Source organism: Aotus nancymaae, unplaced genomic scaffold, assembly GCF_030222135.1.
Source record: "Aotus nancymaae isolate 86718 unplaced genomic scaffold, 86718_ANA_hifiasm-v0.15.2.pri h1tg000079l, whole genome shotgun sequence".
Taxonomy (NCBI): domain Eukaryota; kingdom Metazoa; phylum Chordata; class Mammalia; order Primates; family Aotidae; genus Aotus; species Aotus nancymaae.
Window position 1 is genome coordinate 12,726,749 of NW_026988494.1, and position 26,238 is coordinate 12,752,986.

The 26,238-nt window shown below is 33.9% G+C and overlaps 1 protein-coding gene and 1 non-coding gene across 2 annotated transcripts in view; one reads left to right on the top strand and one right to left on the bottom strand.

Moving 5' to 3' along the window:
* SGCZ (sarcoglycan zeta) overlaps window positions 1-26,238 on the bottom strand; it is a 1,161,665-nt gene that overhangs the window by 222,652 nt on the left and 912,775 nt on the right. Inside the window, exon 3 of the mRNA XM_064368680.1 lies at window positions 8,546-8,647. Within this exon, the coding sequence (XP_064224750.1) occupies window positions 8,546-8,647 (102 nt within the window). The remainder of the gene's footprint in view (window positions 1-8,545; window positions 8,648-26,238) is intronic.
* LOC135271514 (U7 small nuclear RNA) lies at window positions 3,917-3,978 on the top strand. The gene has a single exon (XR_010339673.1). It is a non-coding gene; the product is annotated as a U7 small nuclear RNA (small nuclear RNA).

Sequence of the window (26,238 nt, forward strand, 5' to 3'; positions counted from 1 at the left end):
AAAGTAGAGTGTATTATTAGACACATGAGGTATGGCCTAAACATTGGTATGAACTTCATGGCCTAAGATAGATTTACTTGAAAGAGGAAATACTGAAAACAGAATATTCAAGCATTTAATTCAATAAACCAGAAAAATGACAATAAGTAAATATAAAAAAGAAAAGTAGAAAGAGGAATTTAAAAGGTAAAAATGTTTAATTGATTAAAACCTAAACTTGTTCTAAGTAAAAAGAAAAATATAATAGGAAGACAATTTACTGTTCAGAATGTGTAAATAAAAAAGAAGGGAAAACACACAAAGGCAACATCAGGTATTAAATGATATATATCTTGTGTAAAGTGGATTACTTTGTATGAAAATTAAAAGTAATAAAAGCAAGTTCTATTGATTTGGAATATTAGAGAACAATTTTCATAGAAAAAAATAGACAATTATTCAGATATTTTGCCTCAGAAGAGTCTCCATGACTAGACAATTTCATGGTGGAATTAAATCATACCTTTAAAAACAAGTAATACTATGTTATTAAAATTGATGTATAGGACCAAAATTAGAGTCTCGCAATGAATAGATTTAATGAAATATTATAGGAAAACTAAGAAAAATAAAGAAAATAAAATACATGGAGAAAAAAACTAAAACTGAATATATGCAATAATTCACAGTAAAATGTTAGTAAACTTAATTCAACAGTTTAAGATTGCTACCTCATGAACAAGGAAAGTTCATCCCAATAATAAAATGATGCATCACCGTTTATATATCTTTTCAGGTCATGCACTCAATATATTAAATAATAAAAATGATAAAAATCATCTCCATAGATATCTATAAAATATGTGAAAAAATATAATATGCCTGACTATACTGTAATTTATAATATAACATTTATGCATAACTAAACTGTAATCAAGCTAACAGTAGAAGGAAGAATTTGCAGTCTCCATGTTACTGTACCTATCAAACATTCTTGTTCACATTTTCAACCTGGAAACACTTTCTTCTTTCTTCTGTCTGCTTCCAGGATATCATATTCTTTTGGTATTTCTACCTACCTCACTGGCCTTTACCTCTTATACTGTGGCTGGCTCTTCTACTTCTTCTCAAACTCTTCAACACTGGAGGACCCAGTGATTCATTCCACAGACATCTTATATTTCCCATCTATACTTATTTCCTTGGTATACATGCATATAAACATATATATGTATATATGTATACACACACACACACACACACACATATATGCCCTGCACTTCCAACATGAAAGCTAGACTCATATGTCCACCACCATGATCATCTAATAGACAAAATTAATAGCTCCATGACTGCTCCTAACCTACCACCACCCCTACATTTCCAATTCTTCTTTGCAGTGATTAGTGGCAATTGCTCAGACCAAAAATTCTTGATATCATGCTGTATTTTCTTTTCTTCTTAACATCCTATATGCAAATCTGTCATCAAATCCTTTGACTCTATTTTCAAATTATACTCTCCTTGATGATAACACCCACCACATAGTAAGGATTAAATGAGCTGACACATGTAAAACATTTAGTGCCATGTTTAGCTGGGAATGAAAATAATGAACAATAACATTCCTCCGGCTGGCCATTGTGGTAGGGTTATACTGCTTTTATCTCATGTAGTAAGTGTAACATTCTAGTCATTAAAATATTAGGCACTACTATAAACTTCAACTTGCAGATGATAAAACTAAGGCAAAGAGAGGTTAACTAAAGTTCCAAGTCATATCTGTTAAATGACAGAGCCAAGATTTGAAACCAGTTATTGGATTCCACAGCTGTAGTGTAATGCTGAATGTCAGCTATTATTATTAAAAATCATTATATGTCATGTGAGCCACAGAAATAATTTGAAATATAATAAAATAATAAAATTTTAAGAAAATTGCCAGTTTATATACACAATACCCCAAATAATAACTTTTCTATACAAGCACAAGGGTCTATAACAAAAATGAATTGAAAATCTATTAACTTAGGCAATATAAAAGTTAAACAACTATCAGGAAATATGCAATGTTTATAGGGAGAAGATTGTTAAGAAATGTTTCTGAACATCACAAAATAGGTGTTGAAAGAAATGAGAGAAGAGCCATGCTCCTAGATAGAAACACTCAATACTATTAGACTGGTGCAAAAGTAACTGTGATTTTTGCCATATAATTGTGGTTCTAGCAAAAACCACAATTACTTTTGCACAAGCCTATTACAAAGATGTCGTCCTCCAAAAATTAAATGTAACCATAATTAAGTTCACAACATAAAGTTTTATAAAACTTGACAGCTGATTATTGTTTATTTTGAAGAGAAAATGCACAATAGGCAAAAGCTTTTCAAAAATAGCAAAACAAAGAACTCACTCTACTAATTAGAAAAAAAAATCCTTAAAGCTAGACTTTGGGTTTCTTGCAAGTATATCAATAGTACAGCATAGAGTTGCTGGAAATAAATCTGTGTATGCTTGAGTATGCAGTGTATAAGACAGGTTGTATTTCAATTCTATAATAAAAGATATGACTATTCTTATTATGGTATTGGGAACTATTTGTTGTCCAAAAGAAAGAAAGAAAGGAGGAGGAAGAAGGGTGGGAATGAGGGGAAGGGGAAAGGAGAGGCACGGGAAGAAGAGGGAGAAGGGCAAGAAAAGAAAGAGATGGAGGAAGAAAGGATCCTACTTAATACTATACTTCAAACTCCAGAAAAGTTTTTCAAAATCTCCCTCACCATTTAACAATTACTTCTTTAAATTTTTTTGAACAACAATTTTATAATATAAATTTATGGCATAAAATGAAAAAAATGGAAGTCAAACAAAAGAAAGAGATTATTTCAAAGCAGCATAGATCATGAATCCCTACCCTACCCTAATCCATATGTCCAGAAACATATTCATGAAACTCTAACCTAAATAAACTATTCTGAATAGAGAAAAAGCAGATAGTACGTAGAGAGTGATGGAAAAAGCTCCCAGGAATTGAGTACCGTGTACACCATTGGAAGTGTTCTACAGGACAGAAAGTGCAGCCAAGAATTATGGGATTAAAATCTATGTCTGATTGATGCAAATCATTTAGAAACACCTCAGAACTTCAGAAGAGACTGAACAGTCAGAGACCGCCTTTCCCCTTCCAACTATAATCTCTCTAGCAAAAAAAAAAAAAAAAAAAAAAAAAAAGAGCTAGACAATAGCTCCCTACCTCAAATTGTAACTTACCAGGAGTTACAAACTAGGTAAGGAAAGTGCTGTAATCGTTAACATTTAAACACTATCTATTTTTAATTAAGCCAAACACATAGACAGTAAAACATGGTTATTAGATAAAAAGAAGATTGTAGACCAAAAGAAAATTCTGAGATTCACCATTATACATAAAATATATAAATTAGAGAAAGCGAGGGCAAATTTTATTTGGAAAAAAAAATAAATGAATGGAATGCTTAAAAAAAAACTCTAAATGACAGTTACTTGTATTTAGAGAAAAAATAAGGAGTTAAAATTTATTCATGAAATTATGATAGCTATAGGGAACAAAGATGACGCAACATAGGAATTACTGCTTTCTCTAAAGTAGAAGAAACCAATAAATAAAACTGAAAGCTATTAAGTGACAAAATAGGTAGAATTTCTCTGAAATGAAAAAAGTGAAATGGCAAAAATATAGAAGGCATCCAAGCAGAACATTCATGTCATCAAAAGGAGAAAAGTACCAGGATGCCACAGGATTTCTTATGGCAATATTCAGTGCTTGGACTTAATAGAGAAATGTGTTCACAAATCTGAGGCAAGGAAGGCATGAACCATTAATAACACTCCCAGAAAATAATAAAGGCAACAGTCAGACATCTGAAGCATGAAATGTTTCAAGGATTTAAAAACCAACTAGCACTATTACAGTTCTTTTAAAATCTATCTAGCAAATTTTCTGGCTTTTCCTAGAAAATCCCCCATGCAGGGAAATAAAACAAATCAAAACTAACAAACAAAACTAATTAAGAATACAAGGAAAGAAGGAATGATCTGACTAATGAACTGAGAAATGGAAAATCCATAAGATAAAGAAGACTCTTGATGATGAGTACTGCAGTCATTTATATGTAGAATGAAGACCAAAGACCAGAGGCAGTTAAAGTTGCAGAAGAACCAAATGTAAATATTATGAATTCTGACAAAGTTAAAGTAATATAATTATCAACAAACTGGAAATGAAGAGAAGTGAGGACAAACTGGAGAGGAGCTAAAAGTCTTCAATTACACTGCAGGGAGTTAACAAAAGCTATCTGAAATTAAAACACGAAGCTAATGCAATCAGCTTCTTAATGGTATTTATAATCTTTTATTCTTAACCATAAAGACAAGTTTTATTTTTAAAAAGTTCTTATGATTAAGAAATATTTAAGTTCAGCCTTTTTCTAATTTATTTTTCATTATTTTTTCTATAAAATTACATATATTAATTACAAATAGTCTTCATGTATCTAGATATTCTTTTATTTGTGCAAATATATAATTATATAACTGTGGCATGTTCATGAAATGTTAACAGTTTTTTTTTTCTGAGTATAAACACTTTAGAGTGGTTTGTGTTTTTTTAAACTTGACTAAAGTAATTACTGTAAAAGCATATACTTTGCATAAAAAATCTAAATATAATATGATAGTAACCATGTTAATAAAATGATTATGAAAGCCTTTAGATATCTATGTATATGAATTAGCTTGCACAAAAGAAAGAAACCTAAACAGAGGAGGAGATTTGCTGTGATACCTAAAAGAAACAGGTAAGAAGGTTAGCATGTTGTGTAATCAGGAAAGACATTTGCTGTGCTTGCCTTGCCCCATGGCTTTGTGTCTGAACTCCATAAAGAATACTTGAACATGCAAGTTGCAAAACTGGTGGAACCTACAACTGGGTTAACATCACAGTGAAATGGACATGATGAGAAAAGCAGAGCCTTATTCAAACCTCTGCTAATACAGGTGTCCGGAGAACTCAAAACTTATTTGCTTAACTGTGGGCTTATCAGAATTTGAATTATCTGGTAGTAATTCCTCTGTCACCATTACCAGTCTGTCATGTAGGAAGCTGGGACCAGTGGCCGTGCTGAGGTACCACCTCAACTAAGAATTCTTGAACAGGAAACAAACAAACCAAGAGGGCTGTCCAGTCTCTCTCAGATAAGAGGTTCTGAAAAACTACATGATGCAAATTTTGCTGGGTAGAAGAAGTTAAATGTATGTAGCTTGACCACATTACTACTTTGGACTCACGGAACCCTGGGAAACATACTCCATTTAAGTTTTTTAAAAGTCTGAATATTAGATGTCCTAAATTCCTGATATTTTAAATGTTTTGACCTAAAGTTGGACTAAGGGACTTGAAAATAGATGCAGAATGTTATCATCATTACCTTTTATATAAACTAGTCCAAATTATACATCCTTTGATTTGTTCTTGTCTGAATAATATTATATATTTAACTTCACAAATGTTCCGTGAGTAATCTTCCCTGAGAATAACGTTAATTTTGAAAAATGCCAGATATAGGTGATGGGGAGGAAGGCAGCAAATCACACTGCCATGTGTGTACCTATGCAACAATCTTGCATGTTCTTCACATGTACCCCAAAACCTAAAATGCAGCTAAAAAGATTTTTGAAAAATACATTGAATTCTAAGATATTTCCTGGATACACTATGATATGATTTTCTATTTACTTCTTTTTTGATAGACTATTTAGAAAAGGTTAATATTTGAAAAGCATGAAGAAGTGTGTAAATTGCTGAGTCTAATAATATAACTTTAAATGTCTGTAGATATTTAGTGATGGGGAGAGGGTGAAAGGAGCTTGTGAAGTTGGTCCAGCCCATAGTTGATTAGGTTAGGTGACTAGATGTGTATCTATGGGCAACTGCATTTTCTGTCCAATAAATCTCTTTATTATTTTTCCATGTGTAGGACTAAATGCCTGTAAAACAAAGTAACTGCAAATAAGAAAATTCTGTATGTCAGAGTGGAATACTGGCTAGATTTAAAGAAGGCAACAGGATGGCATTAATGGAGGTTAAACACACACAATCACACACAGAAATCAAAATTCTTGTACCCAGCAGTTTTTTTCTCTCAGCTTCATTGAATCTTCCAAAGTGCCTTTTAAACTTTCTAATAGATTTCCTTACCTTAGAAATACGGGAACTTTGAAATTTTATCATAAAATTGTTGAGTATATGAAAATGCATGAAAAGACTAAAATGTGTAAGGGAATGTTTAAAATTAAAACTCTCATTTCTACTTTCGTTACTGAAATGGTTGTGTTCTTCCTTAACCTAAGAGTTAAGCACTTTGATAAGTTTCTACCAAACTCACTTAATAATGAACAAACTAAGGCTAAGAGAAATTGTGGCTACCTTTATAGAAGTAAATAGGCTTTATGACATTGATGGACAAGTAAATCATAATGTGAGAGGTGCTTATAAAATATATTTTTCTCTTTATTTTAAATATTTATCCAACTTATATTTTAGGTTCATAAATTAGTTCAGCCACTGTGGAAAGCAGTCTGGAGATTTCTTCCATATTTATTTTTGAAGTGTATGTGCAGAGAATTTTCAAGAAGTACATGGGTCCCCTTCTATTTCTGTTCTTGCACCAGATATCCTGTATGGCTACCAATGTGCCCACCTTTCCCATGCTTCCTACTTACAGGGAGACAAACAATAATGAGAGAAGACACAGGAGGACCAGCATCAGGGCTGGGGTGTGAAAGGAAGCACATATTCTTCAGTCAATACAGTAGGTTTTGGAAATGCTTGTGAACATGAAGTTAGCTTTCCCAGGGCTGAAAATTCGGAAGCACACCTGGCTATAATGTGAGTGGACTCAACCCTCTATGGTCCATAGATGGAATCCACACATATTCCTGTTTCTCAAGATAATCCTAATTTGACACCTGTTTTCATGCTATCAGAAATGAAGAATTTGGTTGAGAAGATAAATTCTACAACCTGCCTGCTGCTAGAGGGTTTCACAGTCATTTAAATTTTGTTCCCAGCTAGCTACTACAAATGAACCCAAAGGACTTCAGAGATAAATTACTTTTGCTGACCCTGGACTTGTCAATAGGATGCATTTTCAGAGAAGTTTTGGCCTATGCTTAGTCTCACTTTCTTCCTATGTTAAGCAGTTTCTTGATTTCCATGTGCAAGTTTTTATTTCTTCAAATATTAAATTATTTAATAGTGCCAAACACAAGAATTCAATAAATAACTGTCAAAGATGGTGACTAAATGAAAGTAAGACACTAATATATGTAAGCATGGTTTTTTTTTCTCCTCTTCATAAAACAAAATAACTAAACTTTTTATTTTAAATTTAATACTTTTTTTAAGTTTAATTATGTAAGATCAGGTATTCATACATCTGTCTACTGTTTTACTTGTCTGACAATATCTGGAAAGTGAAGTAGTGTCAAAATAAAATTTCTAGTACCAGAATACAGTCAATACAGTATATTAGACAGCTGTATCAGTTTGCATATTTTAAAAAGGAAATTTAAAATTGATATAGTTATCCTAATTAAATGTTTTATGAAAAACAATCCTTTGTTCTGTTTTCACTTTGATACTTAAGGAAAAATAACTTAGATACAAATTATTCAAATTATGGCTCACTATGCAACCCATTTGCTAATCTTCTACATTGATTAAAATGGTAAAACATTATTTTAGTCTAAAATAGACTTTCACATTCAAGAAATAAGTATGATCTTTTTCCAACTTTTATTTAACACACTTTCCATTATTTCTAACTTATTTCCACAAATATATATATCCCTCAGGGAGACGTGTAATAGATATGAAAAATTCTAGTAAGTTTTTTATATATCCAAAAATATTTACTACCTTCTGAGAGGTAATGTACATAAGCCAAAAAGAACATTAACTAAGCTACAATCTTAATTTTTAGCATGCTTCTAAGAGATAAAACACAGGTAGCACATGTGCACATGCATATTTGAAGGATAAATATTCTGGCTTATTTTACATACTGTACATCTAGAAATAAATTTAATTTCTACATTAAAATTCTTTGTCATCTCTTTTAGAAAATACATGTCTATTAAAGCTGATGTGATATATAATATGTTGAATTAAAAGCATTAATTCAAATCAGTGCCTTTTTGGAAAAATTACTTAAGACATATCCAATGTCCTCTTTGGATTTACTATAACTTTATACTTTAATTTCCAGTGAAAATAGAGAGGCACATTTTAAAGAGTAGCAAAAGTAATACTGCAGGTTTGTTCAAAATGGTTTTCTGTTTTGTCAGGTTGAAACTAACCTTCTTCACTAATTTTCAATTATTTTATAATTTTGATTTTTAAACATAGGTGTTTAGCTTAAGGAAACTAAACACATGCTGAAGAGATAAGGAGATTCTATCCTCCTATTTCAAGCTAAAAACATAACCTCTAAATTATCTTTTACAGTAAGCCAAAGCCAGTATCACATACCTTTCGAGAATGAATTTCTTTCACATACAATGGAAGTAGAAACTCAGATATACCTTCAAGTCGGATTCCCTTCTTGGTGACTCTCAGATTTCCCATACCATCCTACAAGCAATGAAATATAGTTCACTTTTAGGTTAATTGGAGAATGAATATCTGGCCATAATTTTCTTAGGCCTAAATTGAGAAAACAGTGAGCTCAAATCAGTGATGATTTAAGGAAAATGAGATATTGAATCTACTTAATTAATGATTGCAGCACTTTGCATGCATATAGAGGGCTCTATTTAAAATGAAAAAGAAGATTAAAAGGACTGCGTCTTCTTCTAGCTTTACCAGAGACTAGGATTTGCCCATGAATAAATCCTTTACTTTTTTCATGCATCGGTCAGTTCAACTATTTACTTTGTATAATGATACTTGCTACCTGACTGTTGGAAAGAACTTTGTTTGCAGAGAAATCTAGTAATACTTTTACATTACAGTTATGCAAATAACTCTAAAATGTTCTGAGTCACATTTGTACAATAATTTTCACAAGTAATTAATGATAGTCTGATATTCGTAAGTATTCAAACAATGAGTAGACGTATGTCAGATCCTTTAGAAAACAGCAGTTCATGAGAAGGATTAAATGGGTACACAAATAATGCTTATGAGACAGAATAACATAACTAAACAGAGTGTGCTATTGGGAATTTAAAAAGGAGGATTTTATATCTGGCAAGATAGTAAACAATTTCTCATGGAAGAGATTGACTACGATAAAGTCATTAAGAATGTGGAATTTCAACAGGGAAGGTCCCTGGAGGCTGGAACAAAATGAACATGCTGGCAACATTTAGGAAATAGCATGCCATTTGATCTTACTAATGTATGAGATTTCTATTTTTGAATATTGGGAGAGAAAGCAATGAGGAGTACATTTTGGGGACAGAGAAAGGAAAGCCATACATACAAAGCAAAGGAGAATGTAATTAAGTCAGATTCCAAGAGAAGACACTTTAAAAGTTCTTATATAGTTCAATGGCTTGAAATGATTGGAGGCATGCTTCAAGAAGATTAATCTGGCAGAAGTACTGTTTAGGGCTAACTGATACAGTGTTACTAATATTGCATAACTTGGTAGTAGTTTGAAGAATGTGGTGGAAGAATAATCTACAGACTTGTTGACTAATTTTATGTGGAGACATGAAAAGGAAGAACTTTTAAGATTCAGGTTTCATGACTAAGCATGAATAAGAAAATATATTGATTTTAAAAACTGAAATAGTAAAATTTGTAGGCTCAATACCAAAGTAAATTTAACTTTTCACTTTCTAACATTAAATCATCATGTAAAATTGGTTTATATATATATATATATATAATTATACATATAACCATATATAATTGATCATATATAACCATATGTAATTGATTATATATATCATATATGGTTGATTATATACGATCATATATAATGATCGTATATAATCATATTAATTATGATTATACATAATCATATATAATTATATATACACACAAATATATATTTTCTTTATATATATACACATATGTGTGTACATGTATATATATAAACATATTTATGTGTGTGTGTATATATGTGTGTGTATATATATAAACATATATATGTGTGTGTGTGTGTGTGTATGTGTATACATATACACACACACATATACACACACACATATATATACACACACACACACACACACACATATATAAACCAGCCCATCTGTAGAAAGGGATGAGGACGTGACAACTGAGAAATATCTGAATCTATCATTATGAATAAGCAAGCCCAACAGGGACAGATATATATAAAACCAAGCAGAAATTCTTAGATGATATCAGTGGGTTGGGAAATATATTTTATATATTCAGGGATGTGGTGATCAGTATAAGAAGTAAGTTGTGGGAACATAATGGCCCAACCCTTCCAAAAAAGAAAGCCATTGAGGTAGTATTATGTAACACAATGATATCAGCAATAGAAAATATAGAAAAGTTTTGAAGGAGGAAAAATGAATCAGATTTAACCAAGAATTGAAGGACTTTTTAAATTTTTTAAAAATCCAGACTAAAGCATAATGACTACAGAGCAAGAGGAACATTTGGAGGTGGTGAGATTTGGATTGTCCTCTAGAAGGAGAAAGTAAGGGATTTGGGTTGAATTAAAATTAGAATGAGAGTGAAGAAATTTGTTCTTTAAGGCAAGTGAAAAAGCTCAAAACTGATACTAGAAATACCTTACAGGGAACCAATCCAAAATGAATAAATAAATGAATGAATGATTTCAAGTGGTATTGAAGAGTTATTTAGATGAGAAAATACATATATTTCTGGTGGGATGATAACACATCCTGGTTTCTCTGAGACAGGGCTGATTTACACCAGTTTTATGGTGTCCTGTTAAATTTTAAAAACTGAAAAGTGGCTCAGATTTAGACTTTGAATTACATTACCACCCAGTTATTGGCTCTAATAAGTATGGTTTTGCAGCACTGTCCTTATCTAAGAACAAAAACAGAATTGACAGTGAGAGAAACTCAAAAGTGAGGATTTGCTAGACAGGAATGATAGAAAGTCATAAAGCTGTGGTATTCTTAAAGTGGCAAAAAAAAAAAAAAGATATTTTCATATGACTAACCATTATTTTTTTCATTGAGTCATGACAAGGAAAGTCAGAAGCTGTGTTGGGTTACCAAAATAATGCAGAGGCAAAAAATGGCAAATGGTGATAAACTAATGATGAAGTTCAATAGATGTTAAGAAATATGAGAATTACAACATGAAAACAGGTTTATCATCAGAAAATGTATTTTTGCATTTGGAGATCTTGAAGTTGAAAGCATCTTCAGACATGATAAGACCTACAGAACACCCCCAGTGGTGGAGGCAAATTTAAGAATACACAGAATTCTCTGGTATCCAGGAAGCTAGGAATATTAATTAGAACTTATAACATGACATGAGACTTTAAACATTATTTTATCTAAGAAGAAATTTCTCAACTAAATTTCACACAGTGACTGTCCATATTTTTTTTAAATGCCTGCCAGAAGGAAATGTTCTGAAGTGCTCCCCGTAGAGTTGTTACAGAAATACCTAATGTCACTGGGAGATTATCTCAGAGCAACGGAAAGAAGTTCTAACACAATTGTAATTCCCATTTCACTATTAATACTAAAAAATGTTCTGATGAGATGACTGGAATTAGAGAACCAGGCACCCACAGTAAAGTGAGATATTTCTCATGCTATACATATCTTTGATGTTGGAATTTTCAGTCTTGTGCTTCGTGTGTTTTCTTCTTATATTTTCTACTTAATATATGATTTCAAATACGCAATTATACTTCATTTAAATTAGATAAAACAGAATTAGTCTCTGTAAATGTAGAACTGTTCTTATATGTCATGAATCTAACCACACTTCACTATGTCTATTTGTTTCTCCTTTTATTTTTTCCTATCTTGTATGAAAAAAATGAATTTTCAAGTTTTTCCATATCATCTAGATGAAATTATAAAATGTATAAAGCTGTATAACATCTATAATCAACCTGACCCTCACATTCATACATTAAGTCCAGTAACGATTTTTGAGTTGGTGAAATCATCTGGTTTTCCTTCTGTAAGAGCATTAGAAATTGAACTTATTTTTACTGTCACTACAGTTTTCTGATTCATTTATTTTCTTGATCCCTTCAACATCTGAAAAAGAGAAAATGATTTTTTGATTTTCTGTTCAAGAAGACATTGTTACCAGAAGGTAACAAAATCAAATGTACTAGACCCAGACCTTGTCTTGGTTCTGCCACCTCCTCCTTTTTTTAAGTGTCAACCACTTATCACTTTGTGTCTTAATTTTATCATCTGTAAAAGAAATAATAGCATAATTTATGTGTCTATTTTAAAGATTACATGAGGACGTAGAAAGCTTAAAATAGTGCCTAATTTATATCAAACTACTCAATACTTTTAACTATAATTAACATTTTACTTAAAATTTTAGGTTTTGTCATGTATTATAAAAATTCACGTTATTTATTTTCAGAGAAATTATCTTCGAACTTCAGTACAATCTACATCAAATTTCATCGTCATTATAGTTATGATACTCTTGTTCATCATCCTGTAATGTCACACATCGCTATGGTTCGGATGTGTCCCCTCTAAAATTTAGGTGTTGAAACTTAAGGGCCAATGTGATAGTATTAAGAGGTGGAGTCTTTAAGAGGTAATTAGGCCAGAAGGGCTCTTCTTTTGTAAATGGAATTAAGGCCCTTATAAAAGAGGTAAATGAGGCTTCATGCGGTGTTTAGACCTCTTGCTCCTCTGCCTTCCCCCAGGTAGGTCACAGCATTCCTTCCCTCTGGAGGGTGCAGCAACAATGTGCCAAATTGGAAGCAGACAGCACCCTTATTCAGAAAACAGAACCTGCTAGTGCCTTGATCTTGGACTTCCCAGCTTCCTAAACTGTAAGAAAGTATTTTCTGGTTTTTTCTAAATTACCTAGTCTCAGGTATTTTGCTATAATAGCAAAAAATGACCAGGGCACAGGTGATTTATCTAATTTTGACAGACAGTATAGTGTCATTTTGGAAGGGGATATGAAATCAGACATTTTGGGTTTGAAACTTGACTTTTATATTTACTAACTGTTGAGTTTGACATGTTATCTATCTAAACCTAAATGTGTATTTTATAAACATCAGACAAATAACAGTATTCCTCACAGGGACGCTGTATTAATTTAATGAGAGATTATGTAAATGAATTAGTTTGGACTGGTATATTTTTAATAATTATTCCCTTTACTTGTGGATTATTGAAAATTAATATTTAAAAGTAGATTTAGTTAGTATCTAATCAACATATTTAAAAAATCAACTTCTCTTATTTTTATTTCTTCTTTTTCATTCCCAACGACACTATGACAGTTCAAGATCACTTTATCTCCAGCTTGGCGATTGCCACCTAACCACTGTTTACATTGTTATTTAATTATTTTCGTATTATTCTTGCTCAAAAGCCCACAGTGTCATCTTAGCCTCTGAGTATGGATTTGTGTCCTCCATTTTGAATATTTACTATGCTTTCTAATTAATCTGCTGTGATTATCATATTCATGTTTAGAGGAAATTTTATAAAACAGACTCTTCCGCTGTGCCCCAACCCTCTCCTTTGGAATGATTTTCTAGATTTGCTAAGTGTCTCCCCCTAACCTGTTTTTCTTTAGGTTTTTGTTGCTGTTGTTGTTTTTGTTTATTTGTTTTTGCTTTTTGTTCATCATCACACTCGACTTATACTTCCAGTAAACTATACTGTCAGCTGTTTTTGTTTTGTTTTGTTTTGTTTTTTTAGAATGACTCCATGTTTTGCCATCTAAATTTCTTGATCTGTGTGCATTCTAGTTGCTTGAAACAATTTTCTCTCCCATTTCTTTTTAATGCTCTTACCCGTAATTCAAGACCCTGTCCAAAGACTGCCATGGTTAATGTCTTAGTCAAAAATAACATTGCTGTCTATTCTATATTTCCAAACAGCTATAGTAGTATTTCTTATGAAACAGATCATATTCTAATTTTAGTTAACTGTGCATACTTTTTATCTTTCTTTAAAAGTTCATGATCAATCGTATTTCTTATTTATCTTCATGTTCATTCCTTCATCTTGCATAGCCCTTCCAACAGTGGATATAAAGTATGCGGTTAGTAAAATGTCTGATTATTGAATTGAACAGAATTTACCTCTTTACTTAAATGACAAAAAACTCCAAAACTCTATTAATACCCTTGTAAAGATCACAATTACTAAAATTTATAGAATTTGCCTTTAGAAACTGAAAGTAACTCTTTTTTTCTTTTTCTTTTTCTTTTTTTTTTTTTGTTTTTTGAGAAGGAGTCTCACTGTGTCGTCAGGCTGGAGTGCAGGGGCAGGATCTTGGCTCACTGCAACCTCCGCCTCCCGGGTTCAAGTGATTCTCCTGCCTCAGCCTCCTGAGTAGCTGGGACTACAGGTGGGTGCCACCATGCCCAGCTAATTTTTATATTTTTAGTAGAGACGGGGTTTCACCATGTTGGCCAGGATGGTCTCAATCTCTTGACCTTGTGATCCACCTGCCTCCATCTCCCAAATTGCTGGGATTACAGGCGTGAACCAACCTGCCTGGCTGAAAAGAATTTATCATAATTTTCATTTGATTTTTTTTTTTTTACAAAGTATAGGATTTTTTGTTGAGAAATACTTTTTGGAATTTCTTTTGAGAAACTGACTTAATAATAAATTGTAGGTTTGAATGTCAACAAAGAGAATATTAAGAGCCACAGCATTTTAAATTTAAAATCCACAGTCAGAACTTTGCAATGATCTGATTGTAATTCACTCCCTCCTCAAAGTCATTAATGACTTTAGGTTACCTGAAATTTGAGGTTTGTGATGGAGTAAAAATGGACGCACTCAGTAAACCCCATGAGGCTGCTCTGACGGCAGTGAGTTATCTCAACTGATTGTTCACAGTCAGTTACAGATCGAAATCTTTGTTCTACTCTCTCCCCCTTTTCACTACTGTACTTGAAAAGCCTTAAATAAATACATAAATTAATTCAATGAGACTATAAATAAGGAATCACCCAGAGTATTCAGTAAATCGATATATATGGTAAAATTATAACATTTAATTATATGCAACTAAATTATAAAATTTAGTTTGCAATAGAGTGTAGAATATGTAGATATATAGAATATACATATATGTGTATATATATAATGATCACATATATAGATAGGAGTATATATATTTGTGTATGTACACACACACACACACACACACACACACACACGCATATCAAATGTTCACATATGAAAATAGAGAACAGACCACAGCTATTCAATCCAGTAGCAACACTTGGAACACATATACATTTTAAATTTAATATTTTTAAGAAAAAAATGTATTTTCCTATAGGCAATTGGAATCACTATCAGCAAAAATCAACTGGTGTAGCTCAGTCTAACATTAGTTACATGATGCAAATTTCAACATGCATAGAAACAACAACTTTCACTTTTAACTGTAGGTTAAGGTTACCTGCTGGGAACCAAGTCAGTGGTTGTAGGAGGAGACAGAGACTTGCTATAAAAGAATACTATATAGAAAAGCCAAGGGTGCTATTACAAACAAATCATATTTCTTGACGGTAAATGGAGATAACTGCAAAGAGCCTCAGACATTTAACTTAAGGAAAATAATAAGCAATGGATTAATAATAATGTTTTGTATTCTAAAGATTGCCATCTGTAAGTGGGTGGTGGAGAGACTTCCATATGTTAATCTTTTAACAAGGCAATAAAGCCTAAAGTTTCACTATTATCATGCTTGTCTTTCCCAACTGTGCTTAATAGAATACCAGAATTAATCCATCTGGTAAAAAAAAAAGAAGAGAGTTACTTTTTCAAATAAATTTAGAAAACCATTGCATGATATATTCCTACTCAGATATTCACAATACACATTACATTATTAACATTCTGATGAGTTTGAAGTAGTGAAACATACTTTGTCTAATACAGAGGTCTCCTAACATTTTGCTCAATTGATCCTCCACTCACATAACCGACCTTTTGGAGTAGGTGAAATGATGTTCCCTTAACTACACCAGGAAAATGCTGGATAAACTATTCACATTTTACCAACCCTGAAGAAAGACCATTTTAAAAGGAGGTGTATTTTTTTAGCATGGAGGCTCAAAAATAGGGGATTAAAGATTTATAAGCTCCTGTCTCCACAGATGTTTAGGGATCCTATATATAGTACCACTAAATTCTGTTCTAATGTGGCTTCCTAGCTAGTTTTAAATGCTGAACATGGCTAGAAATCAGATCCGCTTTATGGGTGTCACTTCCTATTTCAGTAAAACATGAGAAAGGGAAGTAATCCTTAGTACACATCTTTTTTTTTTTTTTTTTGCAAATATTTGCCTGTTACTATAATTTATATCCTAAAAGGAGAATCACCTCTTGCCTTGAACAAAATCACATTTCTGGACCCTTAAGGATAAGTCTTTGGAGTATGGTAACCCTACCAAAGCATTCCTCAAGGTAAAGTCTTTTCTAATAATTTCTTTTAGACTCACAAGACAACATCTTTGATTTCCACCCTAACTATGGCACTAAATGTATTAATAATAGCTGAGTTCATACAGAACTTCAGCAGATACAGAGCCTATGACACATCACAACAGCCCTTTAAAAGAGACATGTGTTTTCTTCATTTTATTCAAAACAGAAAATACATTAGGTTAAGTCAGTTTTGTACACCTAGTAAGCTATTCAGTCAGAACAGAAGTCCAGTTCTCTCACTCAGCCAAGGCAGGTACTATAGGTACAGAAAATATGTTACATTTATTGTATTATTTAATCCCAATATAGCTTCCCTAATAGTCTTCATTATTAGTTTAGATATTTCTGAGTTAATTTGTATATCTTTTAAAATTATTTGTGATTTTTTGTTTGTTTGTTTCCCTGATTCATTTACTGGTACAAATTTCTTATTTGGCTCAAATTTTCACTGTGGTATTCTGAAAAGAGAGTTCTGATATGACAAAACTCTAGTTTGGACTGCTTATAACGTCCTCCATGAAAACAAAGTCATCTGAACAAACTACTGTTATTTGTACACCCATAGACTGTTTTAAAGGAATTGAAACCTATGTTTTCTGGAAATAAAATTTCACTTTTTACTTCTTCATGAATATACATTCTGTATATTACATTTTGTAATACATTCATTAAACAGAAGTAACTTGTGTGTGCCTCTTTGTGACTGTGTATTTAGAAAAGGTGAGTGGAGGAACAGGAGTAGGTAAGATTAAGCTGTTGATCTTAAAATTATAGATATCCTTCTGAGTTGGAACTGAGGAACTATTAGGTGAAAGTCAACAGAGAAGGACAGAAAGCTCATGAAGACACAGATGAGCAAGTTGACTCTCTGTGGGATTAGGCAGCAGTACGATTGATAGAAGTTTTCTGACGTTGGGTTGCTTTATGGTTCAGAAATCTCCTAATCTCCACGGTGATTTAGCATGTGCTTTATTGAGTTTGTAAAACTGTAATATTTAGCCTCTTAGACTAAAGAAGTCCCTTGGGGTTTTCATGTCTGAAAATCCTTCTGAACATCAAGGAGAACCTTTCATGCAGAAATGCAATGGGTCATCTCTCAACTGAATTTTAAAAGACCCTGTAAGCTTCCTTGAAGGTTACTATAGATTTCTATTTCACCCTTGAATTCCAAGGATAGATTTTTTTCCTAAAACATGTATTCTTGCATCTCTTTTTCAATGGATGTAATTCCATTGAGATACCATTCCATTGAGATTCCATTACAGATACTGGTAACCACCTATTTGGAAAATATTTAATATGAGCTTAGTTTTTAACATCTTATCCATTATACCTTATTATACTTCCACATGGCATCCTTTCTTAGTTTTATTTGTTTATAAGCTGTCACAGACAGACATCAGCCTGTAATCAAATCCTTGTGGGAACTGCCTCCTCCAGCCTTCTCCAACTCTTTTTCCTCAGTGTGCTTCCCACAGAACCTGCCATTTCTTAGCCTCATTCTGACATGCTGACCAGAGATGATTCAACCAAGAGTCACTAACTAAACCCAAGTTAAGTCAATAAGATATTTAACTAGAATTTCTTGAATTAAGGAAAACAGTAACAAAAATAATCAATTAAACAAACTCTATTTTCTCCATTTTTAAATAGAAATTTAGAGTCAAGGGGTACCCATGCAGGTTTGTTACATGAATATATTAAATGATGCAGAGTTTGGGCTTTTAGTAAGTCCATCATCCAAATAGTGTATACAGTACCCAATATATAGTTTTTCAGTCCTCATCCTCCTGTCTCTCTCCCCAATCTACTAGTCCCAGTGTCTACTGTTTCCATGTTTATGTACATGTGTACCCACTGTTTAGCTCCCAAAGTAAGAATATGTGGTATTTGATTTTTCTGCATTAATTTACTTAGGATAATAGCCTCTGGCTGCATCCATGTTGCTGCAAAGAACAATTTCATTCCTTTTTATGGCTATGTAATGTAGTATTCCATGGTATATATGTACCATACGTTTTTTATGCAATCCACTGTTGAACACTTAGTTTGACTCCATGACTTTGCTATTGTGAATATAACTGAAATAAATGTATGTGTGTAGATGACTTTTTGACAGAATAATTTATTTTCCTTTGAGTAGATACTCAGTAACAGGATTGCAGGATTGATTTCTAGTTCTTTGAGAAATCTCCATACTCTTTTCCCCTGGGGCGTGAACTAATTTATATTCCCACAAACAGTATATAAGCATTCTCTATTTTTTCTCTGTCTCCTCACCAACATCTGTAATTTTTTCAGTTTTTAATAGTGGCCATTCTGATTCTTTGGATGTAAAACTGGAAGCTAACTGTGACCATATTTCAAGTTATATAGAGAAAGCCAGTTTTCAGTGAGAGAATAAACCTAGTTTAAAAGACGCCAGAGAAGGCTAAAGAAGGAGGCTCATTCCTGTTGGCAAACATGTCTTTCTGGTTCTTGTTCCTGAAGCTCAGGTGCTTGATTGTACTTCCCTGGATTTTTCCAATACTTCCATCGGTTTCACGATCTCACAGTTATCTCCCTCTCCTCTCTTTTTTCCTAAGCTAATTCCTAGTTTAGTATAAGAATACTTGGATCCATTCTAACAGATTGCTGGGCCTACGTGTTCACACACCTTCTTGGTGACCTCATCCACATCTGGGGCTAACATTCTTTCAGTTAAATCAAGCTCCTGCCACAGGGGCATGGCATATATTATTGCCTCTCTCCAGTCCTTTTTCTCCTTCATAATTATCTCTGTCTCATCCTTTGAATAGAAATTCAGACACAGCTTACTGAAGATATCTTCCATAGAAGCTGAGAACTTTCAAGACACAGCACCATACACATTTCCTTCGGTCTTATCAAAGCTTGTGCCAGTCTCTAGTTGTTTGTCTATTAGCTTGTGATTACACCTGCATAAGGTTATAGGCTTATTGCAGGCAGATATCACATCTTTTTGCTCATTGTTAATTCCAAAATTTATTTTTACAACCATATTGTTAAAAAAAAACTTCCAGGTTCGGGGTACAACTGCAGATTTGTTGCATAGGTAAACTCATGTCATGGGGGTGTTGTACAGATTATCTCCTCAACCAGGTACTAAGCCTAGTTCCCAGTAATTAGTTATCCTGGTCTGCTTCCTCCTCCCACCTTCCATCCTTTAGTAGATCCCCATGTCTGTTGTTTCCCTGCATGTGTTCATATGTTCCCATAATTTAGCTCCCACTTATAAGTGAGAACGTGTAGTATTTGGTTTTCTGCTTCTGTGTTAGTTTGCTAAGGATAATGGCCTCTAGTTCCAACTATGTTCCTGCAAAGGACATGATATCATTCTCTTTTTTTATTGGTTACATAGTATTCCATAGTGTATATGTGCCATTTTTTTTAATCCAGTCCACTATTGATGGTCATTCAGCCTACTATTGAGGGACATTTAGGTTGATTCCATGTCTTTGCTATTGTGAATAGTGCTGCAATGAACATACATGTGTCTTTATGATAGAATGATTATATTCTATCATATACCCAGTAATGGGATTTCTAGGTCTAATGATAGTCCTGTTTTTAGCTCCTTGAGAAATTGTCACACCACTTTCCACAATGAATGAACTAATTTACACTCCCACCAACAGTATATAAGCATTCCCTTTTCTTTGCAACCTCGCCAGCATCTGTTATTTTTTGGCTTTTTAATCATAGCCATTCTGGCTGGTGTGAGATGGTATCTCATTATGGTTTGCAACCAGATGTTTAAAACTCAGATTTATCTTTTGAATTTGAGACAAGGGCATTCAGCTACTTTCTGCCTACTGTTTGCTTGATTTCACAAGTATCCCAAACCAAGTATGTCTCAAACAAAGTAATCATCTTTCAACTCGAACTGTTTCTTCTGTGTCCTCCTTACCTCAAAGAATTACTGTCATGTCTATTTAATGGAAATCTGTATCTCATCCAGGACCCCTCATTTCTAATCCTCATAATGAACTAGTCACCACATCCCATACACTTGTTTTCAATTGTTCTACTTGCCTGTATTCTGTCATTGATCCAGGTGCACACTAGGATGTGCTACCTGTATAGCCATTAAAGGAAGGACATATTGTCCCAATTACTGGAAGGACTATGAGTAGTCTCTGTCTATAATCCCTTTTAGGCACCTCCATAGTTCCCTAAAGTTTCCACACTTCTAGAAGGAGGCCACCCCTCCCAATATATGGCTGGAACTTCCCAATTGATTGATGGAAGACGTGCAGAAGCCTTTCACACAAAAGTCTGCAATTGTACACTCCCATATCTATCTTTATTCACCTACTCTCCTGGCCACTATCTAATAAACTAGGGTTTAGTTGCAACACAAAGCTGTGTTTGACTTGGCCCTGATAAGGTGAAGGGACTATTATCTATTTTGAAGGAGTGACAAAGCCCAATAAGCAGGTATCAGCAGAAGGAGGGAGAGTAGGGGTGAGACTATTCTCTGAGGGTGCTTGATCAGGTGGTCAGAACATAAGATTGGAGTTGGGGTACTCTCCTGGGATACAGAATTTTACTACTGGACAGGACTGTAGGAGATGATTCAAACTTCTTACTAGAATGACTCTAGAAGTATGGGGAAAGAGGTGACCCAGTTAAGTCAGGTTAAAAAGCCAGAATTGCTATGGCAGATGGTGAAAGAGGGAGTGAAAATCTCAGGAAAGTAGATATAGTGGAGTGAACATACTGGGTATGGTTAGAAAACCAACCAAATGAGTATGACCTATGGAAAATCACAGAGGATGTACAAATTATCAAGGTTATTTAAAATGATGAGTGAGAATGATACAAGAATCACCAAGAAGTCCAGTGCTACCTCCCCTGTGTGAGTCAGAGCTGATAATAGAAAAGAAAGTTATAAAACAGGTCTCACTTGTAGTAATGGATCAAAACAACAGAGATCAACAACAGGATCAAAAACCTCGAAACAACAGAGATCAAGTGATAGCCAGAGCTGGATGAACACAATTATGGCAATGAGGGGCCAGGTCAGAGGGACAACCAGGGATATAACACACAGAAGATTATAAAGAGATACTTAATAACTCTTGGTGTCCATGGAGGCCAAGAAAATGTTTAATCAACAAGGGTCCTATTCAATTTGTAGCATGCAAGATATCAAGGGTGGACGCACAGGAGACTTAAGGCAGTTACTCCAATAAAGAAGTCAAGATTCCTTGCCCAAGTTTGATCTTGAGTCAGTTTTTGGATCCAGAACCTGTTGACCTTCTTAGTAAACTTTGACAGTAAATGGAAAAGTACAATCACCTTAGCCTGAGAAAGGCTCGGACTCCTTATAAAGGAGGAACTGGGTTATTCCACAAGATAGGCCATCTAGTCTCATTTCAATGAAGGATTTGCCCCCAACTGTTAGAGCATCAACAATAGAAAACTTAGTTGGAATCCTTGTCAGCAGAATAAAGCCATCTTTAAAAAGGTAGACATCACCTGGGTGGCTTATGTAACTGATCAAAAATGTGAGAGTATATAGATCCAGCTGTCCTATATCACCTTTGGACGATTCTCAGGAGCCATTCTAGCTCCTGATATCCTGTGTGGGGATGGCCAGTGCTTAGTTGAGGTTGCAATTGCTCTGTCACAGCTTGATTTCTCTTTCTGCTCAATTCTGCTCCCTTATGGAATGTTATTCTCTGGTTTATTGAGAAATATTTTTATTGAAATGCAATGAAATGCATACTTTTTAAAAATTAAATTGGAACGCATTAAAATATGCATCTACTTTGTTCCTCATACATTAGTTAGTGTTTATTTTTGAAAACTTTCTTATGAAATAGAGTGAACAAATAGGCTTTCTTATATCTTTACAATAAATATTATAAGGATTTTAAATTGCCGATTTGAAAATTCATGTATTGATGCTACAAACGTGTATGAAAGTGTCTTCTTATGACAAGAGTGTTCATGTTTTGAAGAGTGGGTAAGAAAAGGATGTCTGTCATTTAAGCCACATTTCCGCATAGTCATTGGTCCTCCTGGCTTCAGCCTGGACAAGTACACAGACATTGTTAAGGCAAAGGTAAGGCTGATGCTAAAAAGTGAAAGTGAATTTTAATATTATGTTAAAGAAATTAGTGCATTAATGTTTCCGCTAAGTGGGAAGAAAATCAGTATACAAGGATATTCATGTTGACAACTGTAACATATTACGTTTTTTTTTTTCTCCAGAATGTTCTACTAAAAAACAATTGGTGCTAGGAAAGCACTTTACTTCTACGGCAAACTTTCCTTTGTAGTTAGTTAATTACCATAGACTTCTTCCCTAAAGTATTTGTAAATAATGGTAAATGTGTGTAATCACTCACGTCCAGACAAATAGTGCAGATTTAAATGGGTTTATATCTGCCTAAAAGCCAGAGAAAGAACATCTCTTCTTTATGTGAATGTTAAATCAAGTTTTGAAAATGACTGCTTAAAATGGTTGTTCTCTAAATGTTTAAATATAGAAACATTGATGAAACTCTTAGGACACAAATTAGGATGTTTAATGACGTCACTATCGATGCTCTTCCAAGGTTTCAGTACAAAATTCAGAGTCATCATCAATGTTTCCTTTGTATTCCACACAATGAATCAGTTGTCATATCCTATGAATATGTTTGATAATAGCCTTGCATCGTTTATTTGTGTGCATGCATGTTAGGATGTTGGTACTTGAATAAAACCTAAGCATCTATTACTGGAAAACCTGATGAATAAAGTATAGTGTATGAAGACCATGGAGTATCATGCAGCTACATGAAGCAAAGTAATAGATCTAGCAAAAAGGATGTAACTTAAAAAGACCAGTACATAGGAGATAAGAAAGTGAGAACTAGAATAATATATGTAAATTTAAAATGTGTGCATAAAATTGATGAATATATTTGTAAGAACACACAGGAATTACATAATTATTTAAAAGAATAGAATCGCTTAATGTCGAGAGAAGGCAGATGCTAACAATAGAAATGAAATGGAAATATAAATAAAATGAAATAAATAAATGAATTAAAAATTAGTAGTAAAGAGTAATAGAGGAGCATCAAAGGAACAATAATACAACTAGGACACCGTTTCCTGAATTGACAGTCACCTCAATCTTCTACACCTAAAGTTAAAAGTCAAGTAAAATCTGCTGCAGATATGGTCAATATTATTTCCCTTTTATCATAACTGCTATTGTTTTCAGTTCTTTTCCTTTCACCTCCAGCCTATGATATATCATTTTCCTAAATGATCTTATTGTCATTAATATATCCAATTAAGGCTTTCTCATATTGCTAACACTCTTATACTTTTATAAAGCCAATTTTTTCAATATCCAATGAAAATTTGACCACAATTGCTTTTCATATTCTAAACCATATTCTGGTTAGTTATGATCCAATTACAACCACAGTTTTATTATTTTACAAGCATTCCTATAATGTTTCCTGTTCTATCTTCTTTGTTCTGTAACAGACTATTTTTCTTTTATTCATGTATTTATTGTAACACATTATAATTCAATGATTTACTGGATATTCCATCCCTGTGGTCTTATTTTAGTAAGGGAAGAGATGATGTCTTCCTTGTCTTTTCATCTCTAGAATTTATCAAAATGACCTTTATGTGCAGGCACAAGTACTTGTAAGTACTTTATAAACATCCGCTGAGGTTGAAAAATGAGTTTATAGAATATTCCAAAGTAACTAGAGAGCCTATGACACAGTAGCTCATAGCAGACTAATGCAACCACTGATAACAGCATGATAATTTGTGATAAATAAGGGTGTAAAACCAATTCGCTTTGAGGGTAATAGGTTTTTTTATTGTGGTAAAATATACATAAAATAAAATTAACCATTTTAATAATTGTTAAGTATATGGTTCATTGGCATTAAGTACATTCACATTGTTGTGTAACCATCATCACACTCCATCTTAAGAAATTTCCATTAACCTCAACTGAGACCGATACCCGTTAAACAGCAACTCCTTAATCCCTTCTCCCCCATCCCCTGGTAACTGCTATTCTACCTTCTATTTCTGTGAACTGAACTACTCTAGGGGCATCAAGTAAGTGTAATCATACAGCATTTGTCCTTTGGTATATGACTTATTTAACTGTGTCTTCAAGAGTCACCTATGTTGTAGCATGTGTCAGAATTTCCTTCCTTTTTGCTGGTGAATAATACTTTATTATACATATATGTCACATTTTATGTATTTGTTTATCTTGTCACTGCCATGTAAGAGGTATATTTGGCTTCCCACCATGATTCTGAGGCCTTCCCAACCATGTGGAACTGTAAGTCCAATTAAACCTCTTTTTCTTCCCAGTCTCAGATCTCTGTCTTTATCAGCAATGTGAAAAAGAATAACACAGTAAATTGGTGCCAGTAGAGTGGGTGTGGTTGAAATGATACCTGAAAATGTGGAAGTTACTTTGGAACCAGGTAATGGAGGTGAAACAGTTTGGAGGGCTCAGAAGGAGACAGGAAAATGTGGGAAAATTTGAAACTTCCAAAGACTTGTTGAATGGCTTTGCCTAAAATGCTGATGGGGATATGAACTATGAGGTCCAGGCTGAGGTGGACTCAGATGGAGATAAGAAAGTTTTTGAAACTGGAGGAAAGGTGATTCTTATTATGTTTTAGCAAACAGACTGACAGCATTTTGCTCCTACCCTAGAGATTTGTGTAACTTTGAACTTGGGAGAAATGATTTACAGCATCTGGTGGAAGAAATTTCCAAGCAGCAAAGCATTCAAGAGGTGACTTGGGTGCTGTTAAAGGCATTCAGTTTTAGGGGAAGCAGATCATAATATCTTGGAAAATTTGCAGCCTGATTATGTGATAGAAAAGAAAAAAATCCATTTTCTGGGGAGGAATTCAAGCCAGCTGCAGAAGTTTGCATAAGTAGCAAGGAGTCTAATACTAATCCCCAAGACTATGGGGAAAATAGCTCCAGGCCATGACAGTGACCTTCACCAAAGTCCCCCTCATCACAGGCCTGGAGGCCCAGGAGGAAAGAGTTGTATCATGGGCTGGGCCCAGGGTCCCTGTGCTATGTGCAGCCTAAGGATTTGGCTACCTGTGTCCCAGCTGCTCCAGTCCTGACTGAAAGGGACCAATGTACAGCTCGGGCTGTGATTTCAGAGGGTAGAAGCCACAAGACTGTCAGCTTCCATGTGGTGTTGAGCCTACAGCTGCACAGACGTCATGAACTGAGGTTTGAAACATCTGCCTAAATTTCAGAAGATGTATGGAAACGCTTGGATGGCCAGACAAAATTTGCTTCAAGCACAGGGCCCTCATGGAGAACCTCTGCTAGTGCAATGCAGAGGGAAATATGGGGTCAGAGCCCCTACACAGAGTCCCTACCGGGGCACTGCCTAGTGGACCTGAGAAGTGGGCTACCATCCTCCAGACCCCAGAATAGTAGATCCACTGTCAGCTTGCACTGTGTACCTGGAAAAGCCACAGATACTCAACACCAGCCTGTGAAAGCAGCTGGGAGGGAGACTGCACC